The 10,967-nt window shown below is 43.9% G+C and overlaps 1 protein-coding gene across 1 annotated transcript; it reads left to right on the forward strand.

Annotated features, from left to right (window-relative positions):
* The first annotated feature begins 292 nt into the window (after positions 1 to 292).
* NQO2 (N-ribosyldihydronicotinamide:quinone dehydrogenase 2) lies at positions 293 to 6,807 on the forward strand. The gene is made up of 6 exons (XM_063401429.1): positions 293 to 845; positions 1,924 to 2,088; positions 2,965 to 3,095; positions 4,052 to 4,165; positions 5,514 to 5,606; positions 6,480 to 6,807. The coding sequence occupies exons 1-6, from the start codon at positions 839 to 841 to the stop codon at positions 6,651 to 6,653; spliced, it is 684 nt and encodes a 227-aa protein (XP_063257499.1). The 5' UTR covers positions 293 to 838; the 3' UTR covers positions 6,654 to 6,807.
* The last annotated feature ends 4,160 nt before the right edge of the window (positions 6,808 to 10,967 follow it).

Genomic DNA, 10,967 nt, shown 5'->3' on the forward strand with positions numbered 1-10,967 from the left:
ATAAAATCTTCTAATTATGACAGATAATTCCACACAGTCATCAGCGCAACACTCCATAGCGGTCAAAACCCCACAAATTATACATCAGGAGCTTCTGGGACCACAGAGCAGAAAATCATCTGACTACTGGGTATATCCAAGGCAGTCAGCAGTGTGAAAACTGTGTGTAGAGCTGGTTCCCTCGCTTCAAGAACTGATACAGCAAAACTGGAAAGGGGCAGAGAAGGGCACTAGGAAGGAAGGCTTGAAAGTACAGAGCAGTTTCTGAACACAAATCACCGCCGAAGATTGGGAAAGAGATTCAGCCGACACACTCTACAAGCCCACAAAATCACCAGCGGACAGGGGGAAGAGCACAGGCTGACCCTGCACTGCCACTCTCAGTACAAGAACTACAGCTGGGGGTATCAAATCGAACTAGATGCAGAGAGGAAAAAAGCCGCAGCCGTGGCTGCGGGCGGCGCCGATCCTGATCCCGCCCCGCGCTGGCGCTGCCCTGGGGCCGGACCGGCCGGGCCGCCGGGATGAGCTGGACTCGATGATCCTTAAAGGCCCCTTCCAGCACAGAATACTCAGAGATTTTTTGAAGTGCCATTCCCCGCCCCGCCTCAGTCGCGCTCCGGGCCCCAGAAGCAGGTAAGGGCAGCCCGGCTGGCGCTGGGGCCGGAGCGCCCGGGCTGTTCCGGAGCTGCTTTCCAGCGGCACGGGACCGGGAGCGCCGCCGTGCACCCGGCGATCCTCCTCGCACGTGTTCCTGGTGTTTCTCACCAGCAAATCTCTCCCTGGAGTTCTCAGGCAGTACCACATCACCAAGAGAGCTCCCCAGCGCTCCCCAGCCATGGCAGGTAAGAGCAAACGCGGGTGAAAATGCTGCTCGCTCCAGCGTGGGCGCTGGGCACCGCAGGGATGGGGCCTCTCTGCCGTGTTTAGTTGGGACACCGAGGTCTTAGTTTTCCAAGCGACTGAAATGACCTCAGTAAACTCTGGTCTCTCTAAACACTCTGTCCAAGTGCCCTCAGCACTATCTAAGGGGAAACAATCTGGCAGCTTTGTAGAATCAGACTGAGCACCTTGGCGAGGTTGTCCATCTCCAGGCACTCCCTAGAGGTCCCTGTTTGCTGGGAGCTGGCAGGAAGAGCAAAGAGGCAACTGCTCCTTATGTTCCAGAATAAGATGTATACAGGGGTTTAGAAAGTTTGGATCCATGTTGAACCTATGAGAGCATTTGACCCGCTAGTTTTAATTGTCTTTTTTGCATAGCTCTTGTTTCATGGACAATGTGCACCCTGGTGAAATTATTACTGCTTCTGATTTAGGTTTAAAAGGCGCTGTTGTTTCATCAAATATACAGCTTGGCTCCTACTAGTTCTCCTTGACACTGTAAACTTGTCTGTCACTCTGCAGGTGTTGCTCTGGGCTGAAGCTGAGTCCTAGAGAAACTGACCTCAGCAGATGTCTGAATTTTTGTCTTAGCAATCAGAAACTAGGAGCTGCATGTTTTGCAGACCCAGTCATTTTCCATAATCCCTATAAATTTTGCTCTCTGATTATCTATAAACACCTGCTCCTACATAAAAATATTTCCTCTTTCCGTGTTGTCTCAAGAAAAGGGGCAGTGTTTTGCTGATGTTGGGCAGTGTGACCTGCTATGGAACACCCCTCTGTCCACTGGGATCCACCCAGGAAAGCCCAGAGTAGCCCAGAGTTGCTGGGCAGGGCACATGCAGCAATCAGTGCCCCAGGAGTCACTCACTGCTGCTGAGCAGGACTCAAACGCTGCCACTGCCACTCTGCTTTCACGGGGTTTGTGTCCTTGGACAAAGACACTACAGAAGGAGAGAGGAACAAGCCCCAACTCTACAAACTCTGCTGCAGCTGCCTCCTAGATTCCAAATGGTCTCCTGGTCTTCTTCCTGCCTCCAGGGAAAAAAGTCCTGATAGTCTATGCGCATCAAGAGCCCAAGTCCTTCAATGGATCTTTGCTGGAGATTGCTGTGGAAGAACTGAGCAAGCAGGGCTGCAGTGTCACCGTGTCGGATTTGTACGCCATGCAGTTTGAGCCCAGAGCAACAAGAAATGACATTGTTGGTGAGACCAGACAAAATGTTCCTTTTTCAGAAACCAGGCACTTGAAATCACCCTGTCAGGTATCAGGAGGCTGAAAAAAGTCTCCCTGAAATCTTCCCCATGCTGTGCAACCCCAGCTCTCAGTCTGTCTTGATAGGAGAGGTGCTCCAGCCCCCAGATCATCAAGAGATTAATAAGAAACTTATTTCATTAATAAGAAACTTATTCATGACCAGACATCTACATTTCTAAGAGCCCACTCCTGAACATGAACTTTGTATCACACTGAGATTACTGACAGGAAGAACACATTAGCACATGTCCATAATCACTCTCCAAAGTCCATTTCTCCTGGGGAGGAAATGCCTTCAGATACCATCCTGGGACTTGCTGCAGTTTAGTTCACGAGGCTACAACTGCCCCTGTCTTCTGCTAGAGACTGATGATCTGCTAGTGGAGTCAGTAGAGCTGGCCAATAGTGGTTCCCATCCCTTGGTGAATTTCCCAGTTATAGAGGCTGGAAAGCAGCTCCATGGTGCTTGTGAGTGCACGATGGCCCCAGTAAACCCTAAGGCAGAGGCAGAACAATGAACAACATTCTCTCAGATCTTCCACCTGCATCCCCAGAGTCCTGAGGCAAGCTTAGGCCCTCATCTTGCACTTCCTGGCTGCTACAGGAAGGTGAAGCCTTAGAACTCTGAGATCCTACATTCCTCTCCATGTTAAAATCAAGTCACTCAGCTGTGATGATGCTGAATCTCCAACAAAGACAAGAAAGTAGGAAAAATGGAAAGCAGTGACTCAGTTTAGAACTGAGAATGGCAACCTGCACTCAGCTCTTACCTGGTGCTGACTCTGGACAGGGGCCAAGGAATGACTGTTCACTTCTACCCACAGGTCGCCTGCACAACTCCGAAGCGTTCAATTATGGTGTGGAAACCTGGGAAGCTTACAAGAGAGGAGCTTTGTCCAAAGACCTGGTTGAAGAGCAGAAGAAGGTGCAGGAAGCAGATCTGCTGATTTTTCAGGTCATTATTTCCAACAGAATTCAGTTGTGATGGTCACTTTAGGTAATGGTAGAGTAAAACCTACAGATCAGTAGTACAATTACCTGGGTCATTATTACAGCCAGCCCAGTAACTGAGTAGCACAAAGATGCAGGTTGAACCAGTAACCCCAGGAACTCTCCAACACTGGGCCAAACCTCCTGATGGATGCACAAAGACATAGGTGACCATGGATGTCAGGCAGGCTGGCAGAAAGCAGAGCAAGGATTATTTTCTGGGCAAGGAGCCGGGGGCAGCCAGCAAAGTCAGGGAATTGGGCTTTCCCCAGGAGACTGTCCTCATTTGTTGCAGAGTTGTAGAAGCACTGCTGGGAATTGCTGATGGATTTTTACAGCTCATGTCTATTCTCCACTATGCCAGCTCTGTCCCCAGTGTCTACAAATGCCAAAGAACTGTGGAGGAAAATAGTACCTTTACATTTCTTTGTGTCCCTGTTGGCCTTAGATGTGGCTTGATGGCGTGGTGTCAGCAGTTTTTGAAAATAAGTCTTTCCTAAGATCCCATGGCATTTGTCAGCACACTGTCAGATCAGAACTGATCACCAGATGTCAATCCTGCTAATAAGAGATTAGATTCTTTTGCATTTCAGCCCTAGGAGACATGATTCTGTAGTCTTAAATCTGAGTTAAATGGCACCCTCCTACTTCATCCTGTTCCACCTTTAATCTGGATGGAAGCCCTCACATGCACCACGCTGTTGGTGTGCTGGAGGTGCTCAGCTCTGGCCCTGAGGTTCTCTCCAACAGGAAGCACTTCAGTTCCTTCTGCCAGGCATAGTTACTGCCTCTCCTGAGAGAGAGCTGGAAGGAGGCATGTGCAGGATCTGAGCAGGTTCAGAGGACAGGATTGTCCTGTAGACCAGGCCTAAGGCTGGCCCAGACTCTCTGTGCTGACCAGGTCATTTTCTCTTTGCCTAGTTTCCCTTGTTTTGGTTCAACATGCCTGCGATCCTGAAGGGCTGGATGGACAGAGTCTTGGTCCAAGGCTTTGCTTACGATTTGTCAAAGGCTTATGATGGTGGTTTGCTCCAGGTATGTTTTTGGAATTGTTTTACAAAGGTCAAGGCTTGCACCATGTTCTGTGGGGCCTTGTTCATTCTTTTCTGTTGCAGTTGTTTAAAGCTCTCACTTTTCACTGCTCTGAAGTAATGCTTTGGTAACATGTTGAGTGATTTTCTGGGTGGTTCACACTGTCTGGAGGGTAAGAAACTAAGGAGACTGCAGCCTTTCCTAAAGATTTAAGGGATCTCCTCAAGATCTTTATTTGCCTACTAGGTGGACTTTACTATTTTTTAGAAGTATCAGAGTGCACTATGATAGCATACAGTTTACAAGCAGTTTAAATCTATCCATTTCATATAACTACAGTCTTCCCACCACTGTAGGACTGTTCTTATCTGTAATGACTGACACACTAGGTGTCAAAGTCCTGTTCTGGGATTAGATTTGTCAAAGGCTGGAGTTGAACTACAAAATTTAATCAGAAATCTGAAATACTCAGAGTATGAGCCTCTGTCACAACTATCTACTTTGAACATTTTCCTCTGTGTAGTTTTTTATTTGGTAGGAGCAGTACCTCTCAATGTCGATTCATACATTTTTAATTCCCCACAGCACTGGCAATATCCCTGGAAAATTGTGGCCCACTATCTCTGATAGATCTTATTTGGTAATAAATGCTGCATCAAAAACAATATTAGTTTCACATTTCTTTCACTGCATGTTAATCTCTGTTAGTTCTTGTGTTCTTAACAATTTCAAACACTTCAGCTTCTTTAAATTTCAGAAATGGCTGTTTCACTGACGAACGTAGGCATAATCTCCAATGATCACAGCTGCATATGCAGTGGAGGCTGAAGATATTTGGGATACTGCACTGGAAAAATGTTAGTTTGATTACAGAAGCTAAAACTGAGATGAGAGAAGCTGAGCACATGGTTAATACCATAGTCACAGGAGCAGAAGAAACATGGTGGTTAAGCAAGCCCAAGTTTGAAAGGGGACTTCAGCAAAAAAAATATGCAGTCAGAAAGGACAGGAATAAAGGTTTTCACAGTAACTGAGGGCTTTCCAGCCACAGTTTTCCAAATGTTGCACAAGGAAGAACAAGGACCAGCCCTCCTTCACAAGGGTGTCAGACACATAATTTGTGGGTTTTTAACCCATCTCTGCCCAAAGCCCAGACACTGAGTCCAATGATGTAATTGTATAACATCAGTCTTTGCCTCAGAACTGCCAGTCCTTGGAACATATGGGGAGGAAGAGGATATGCCTCTGCTCTAGAAACTAATGTTGTCCAGGTTCCTCCAAGAAACTTTTGAACTATTCAGCCACTCTTCTTTAAATATGTCTAACTCAAGCACCACTTTCCTAATTCTAGGGCAAATTATCCTTGTTTTCTTTCACCACGGGAGGAAGCAAAGAGAAGTATGCAATCAGAGGTGATATTCGCTATCTCCTATGGCCCATGCAGGTATAATATATGAATATTTGGTTACTGTTTTCTTTAATTTTTACTATTCCAGCTATTTATAAACAATTGTTTTACTGATTATTTTATACGAAACATAGTAAGAAATAATTAAGCTGCCTGCTCCAAGCATCTGCAGGTTATAAAATGGGCTCTAAAATCCCGAGATTACTTCAAAAGTCCATAGAGTTTTAAAGTTGTTTTGTCCCCCTTCCTCCAACCTGCAACCTGGGGAAAGTTTCTGCTGTCAGCTTTTCCAGTGTCTCTGGCATTACAGGATTTCCTTTAGCTCCAGCATGCAGGATTTCTGCTCCCTGTGGTTACCCAATTCACACATGGTCTCCTCCCCACTGCAGTTAGCAGCTCCTTACCCCTGAGGAGCTGTCCAGCTGCACAGCTCACACCTAAATGTGACAAAACCATGAAACAACTCTGAATTCAGAAACACTCAGAGTGAAAAGGGCAAGCTGAACTGCCACAGGCATTAGCCTTCATGCAGGATCATAATGGTTAAGCCAGAGGCAAAAGCTTAAAAACCAAACCAAAACAAACAAACAACAGAAAAAAAATCCTAGAAACCAACATGAAAAATGTGAAACACACGAAAGTTCAGGAGCAATCTGAGGAGGTTCAACCCGGACAATGAACTTTAGACTGTCTGTTATCACAAACTGAACAGTGTACAGCATCCAAAGAGGACAGTTCTGTGTGTTTAACAGCAATTTACTTCCCTTCTTCAGACAAATGCACAGATTTAGAGAACTTGACTGATATTGGGTCAAAGAAACAGAACAAATTAGAATCTTCCATGTTCCTCTAATGAAAGTAGAAGAGTAAATATTTCCTGAGGCATTTCTTTCTTTGTTTTGCATCCAGCATGGAATCATGCACTTCTGTGGTGTCAAAGTCCTTGAACCTCACATCTGTTATGCTCCAGAGAATGTCTCTGAGCACAAGAGGAAGGAGATGCTGACTGCCTGGACCCAGCGTCTCAAGACTCTTTGGAAGGAAGAACCCATTGACTGCTCTCCTGAGTGGTATTTCAAGTAGTGCTCAGCTGCAAGACTACAGAGAGAAGAGTTTTTTTCTCCATTCTTTTTTAAGGTTCTGTCTAAACACCTGAACACTAATCTTCTAATTCAAATCTATTTGAAGAATCTTGAATACTACATCTAGCAGTTTAACTGACAACATGGCATTTATCTTCACTGCTTCCCAAAGGATTCCCTTCCAGGATGGGTGCAAAGCTCTTTGTGTTGTTCTCCTTGCTCACATAAACAGCATCATCCTGCCTCCTTGTGGCTGATAACACATGTGATATTTGGCAGATTATACCATTGCTGCTTGTCAGACTGTACATGGCCAAGTTTATTTTAACACGTGTTGTACCAGTTGCCACTTTTTTCCCTTTACCGGGAATATGTTGCCCACATCCAACTTGTCATTTTACAGCCACTTGTCATTGGTTGTGAGAGCACTACACTTGTTGTGCCTTGGAGCTTTGAAACCAGATCATGGGTAGTGTTGCAAAGGGATGTACCATTGCAAAGTGTCTTAAACAGCTGGAAAGCCTTGTGGGCAGCCTTTGGCTTTTAGACATATTTACAAAAAAATGGTAAAGCCATAACAGATACCAGAAAATTGAAAAAATATATGCAAATTTTGTATATTGGTATGTGCAGGAATTGCCTTCCTTTGTAGACAACTTCCATTTGTAAAGTATGCAGCTTCCTAAAATCAAAGGGACTTCTCTACTTTGATTATCCTTTGTAGAGTCAAAATGGAATCCTGTTTCTTTCCAGCCCTCTCACAGCAGTCAGTGTTCCGGTTTGCTCCTCTATGAAGTGAAGGGCCACGTCCAGCAGACATTTCCCCCGAAACAGAGCTGCTCCAAGCTGTTGCAGATGTCTGCTGTGGGACATGTGAGCCAAAGTTTTCAGGTTCCACAAGGGTGCTGCTGTTGCAATGCTTTGGAAGCCATCAGCTGTGCAGTGACAGTGGGTGCTGAGCCAAGAGTTATTGCCCTTGTCCTGATGTGCTTTCAGTGCATGCTATGCAGGGCACTGCGCTGGGCTGCACATGTGTTGTGACACATGCCTTTCCAAAACTCAGAAGAATTCTAGAAAATATAGAAAACCAACAGAGACTGGTCTGAGATTAGTAAGGAGAGAGAAAAGAAGTGGCAGTATTACTTCCTTAGCAGCACTGGAAATGTTACAGCCATTTTGAACTAAAGAATGATTGTCCTTCTAAATCAAATTTTGCTAAAAGTCAAATGTCACCCTGTCAAACCAGCACTGATTTCATGAGAATGAAACTAGAACTAGGTGAGTAATTTGTAGCTGCACTTCAGGTTGGGGAGAAGGGTACAAAGGAACATGCTTTACACTTCCATTTAGTCTGGGGATTTGTTTTTTGCTGGAGGTCCTCCTCCCCACAGTTGTCTAGGCAATGCTCTGATCTTTTTCCCTGACAATTTTTTCCAGAAACTGTATTTCTTTTATTTGATGTTCTGAAATGGCAGGTCAAACGTGCTTGCAACTGCAGAACAATAGGGAGAGACAAACAGATACCCATCTGAACTACGTTACCAAGAAGCCTCATAGCCTAGAGAAAGCAAGACTGATGTCTTGCAGTAAGCTGCCTTTAATCCAGGTTTCAAAAAAACTGACATTTAAAGCCAAGTGTAGTTCATTCTGTGCTTTAATAATGGGTTCCTGAAGCAACATCACTGAGCTGGGCTGTCTACTTGCAGAGGAATACACTTTGTAATAGACTATTTATCAAAAGTTGTTGCTGAAGAGAGAAACAGCCAATAACTAATACCATGCACAATGCAAGTACTACTTCTTTTCTTTCTTTAAAGAAAAATCCTACTGTGTTATTAGATATTTAAACCCTAAAGAGGCTATATACTACAGAAGAGATGCAAAGAATTTAAGCTGATGCTGCACTCAGGTCAGTGCTGGATAATTGTCTCATCATTCTAAGAGTACTGAAATGCTCAATTTCATGCAGCTTGAGTACATGGGAATTCGGATATGTTTGAAAAACTCAGGAAGGAGAGAAAAGACCAGCTTCTTCCCTAGGACTGTGGAGCCAAAATACCACACAGCTGTTTCTGAATTGACCTTGAAATAAGAAAGCATTTTGTTGATGTCCGACAGAGAGAATAAACCAAGACCTAACCAGCTTGTCCACACAATAGATCACCAAAAGTGCAAATACGGTTGCACCCCAGTGAGACATACAGAGCAAAGGTAGATCTTCACTGGAATTCAATGAGAATCCAAGAGAAATCCTCTCAATATACTCTATGCATACACCTTGTATTTCTGCCATCTGTTGCTAGGCCACAGCTCAGCATCTGTGGGAAATGTCAGGTAGTGGTCTTTTGAACTTAACTGCAGTGAAGATTTGTAGCTGCAGTCATTCACCAAGCACAGGGGTTCTCAAGGCCCTTGGAGCCTCCCATTCTGCATTCACACTGCCCAGGGGGATGCAGCCCTTCTCCACAAGCATCAACTCTGTTGGTTGCTGCAGTTTCTCCTACCTCATCCCTCTGAGGGCTCAGAGAAATACAAATATGAGTTTTGTTGCACAGATGATGCAAAACTAGCAAAGATTACATCTTCTTTCTCTAAAATCAGCTCTACAGCACAATAACATCATGGCTGTTGAGCAGCAGGGGGGTCAATCAGACCAGAGAATACTTTACTTTTAGATTAAAAAGTAGATTACAGAAAGATTATAGATAAGTATCTCCTTAGAGTTTTGTCCTCTGATGATCCCACCTCCCCAGAGTTCTGGACAGGGTATAGAGCCCAGAATTAAAATTCCAGCATTGAGTCATCTCCAGAGCTGGAAACCTCCTGTGTGAGAGAACACTCATCCTTGCTGGGCCAGGCAGGGTGTTAAGCCACGGACAGCCAGAGAACAATTGTGCTCAGGTCCCCACAGAACTTGCAATTCATCTGAAAAATGGAGAGGGTAAAGTCTCTAAAGAGATAACTGGCTAGAGGAGGAGAGGAAGGAGACTTAAAAACTAAACACTTGTTGGCAAAACTTACTACTACAATACAGCCCTTAAAGCTAATACCATGAAAACAAAGTCACCTTTCCATTACAGCACAAGCTTACTGTGATTGGATTTTTAGTTAAGATTAAGGAACGAGGTAACTATTCCAGGTAGCCTTGGTCTAGCACTGTGGAGACTTGATGCTCTTTATTCATCAATCCCTACAATTTTTCCAGTGGTGCAATGAAACCTGCAAATTTCACACACAGAAGTTTTCATCTTTCTGGCAAAAAACCCCAGCTACATGTCAAAGGTATGACTTCTAAGCACATGCAAATAAATGCCAATATCTCCCTTTCTTTGCCTAGTACCTGCTGGCAAAACCACACTGAACGAGACTTAAACCTTCCAAACAGCAATTGGAATAAGCAATTGGATAAGCAATTCTTATCAATTCAGACATCTCTCTTCCTGCCTTCAGCCCCATAAACAATGCAAAGGTCAAAATTAGAAAAACTAAAGCAAAAGAAAGCTCAGAAGTCAAATGTTATCAAAAGCTTCCTGTAATGTTTGGGATTGCAGCAGAAGATCAAAACTGCACCATTGGCCTACCAGAGTTATCACATCTGTATTTGCATTTGCTTTACTTACCTGACAAATATCCCATACTCTTTGGACAGCACGTTGAATAATGGCTCTCCTTGAGATACCCCCCACTGTGGATGGACACAAATTTGCTGCATTCAAGCTACAGTGAGCTCAGTGTGGCAATCCAGTATTTTCTCCTGAGTCTCCTCTTTACAGTAGGTGTGATCAGCCCTTGCATCAGGAGCTGTCAGAGCATTAAAATCCTGCCTCAATATCAGCTGATATCCAGAATGGGTGGAAAACAGGACTGGTCCTGCATCAGTTCCACTAGTTCCACTGTCAACTTTTTTTTTTTTTCTTTTTTTTCTTTTTTTTTTTTTTCTTTTTTTTTTTTTTTCCCCAGGGGAAACAATTGCACTCAATGGCTCTTTCTTTCTTCTTTCTTTCTTTCTTTCTTTCTTTCTTTCTTTCTTTCTTTCTTTCTTTCTTTCTTTCTTTCTTTCTTTCTTTCTTTCTTTCTTTCTTTCTTTCTTTCTTTCTTTCTTTCTTTCTTTCTTTCTTTCTTTCTTTCTTTCTTTCTTTCTTTCTTTCTTTCTTTCTTTCTTTCTTTCTTTCTTTCTTTCTTTCTTTCTTTCTTTCTTTCTTTCTTTCTTTCTTTCTTTCTTTCTTTCTTTCTTTCTTTCTTTTTCTTTTTCCCAGGGTCTTGGAATGAAGGTGTTTATTCAGTTTGTCCAACAGAGGGCAGTTTTGATACTCAG

This window comes from Prinia subflava, chromosome 1 (genome assembly GCF_021018805.1).
Source record: "Prinia subflava isolate CZ2003 ecotype Zambia chromosome 1, Cam_Psub_1.2, whole genome shotgun sequence".
NCBI lineage: Eukaryota > Metazoa > Chordata > Aves > Passeriformes > Cisticolidae > Prinia > Prinia subflava.

What these genes read in the sequence shown, in the direction of transcription:
- NQO2 (XM_063401429.1), top strand. An exon ending in CAGATCTGCTGATTTTTCAG is followed by an intron (nt 3,096 to 4,051) that starts GTCATTATTTCC and finishes CTCTTTGCCTAG; the next exon opens with TTTCCCTTGTTTTGGTTCAA. An exon ending in ATGATGGTGGTTTGCTCCAG is followed by an intron (nt 4,166 to 5,513) that starts GTATGTTTTTGG and finishes TCCTAATTCTAG; the next exon opens with GGCAAATTATCCTTGTTTTC.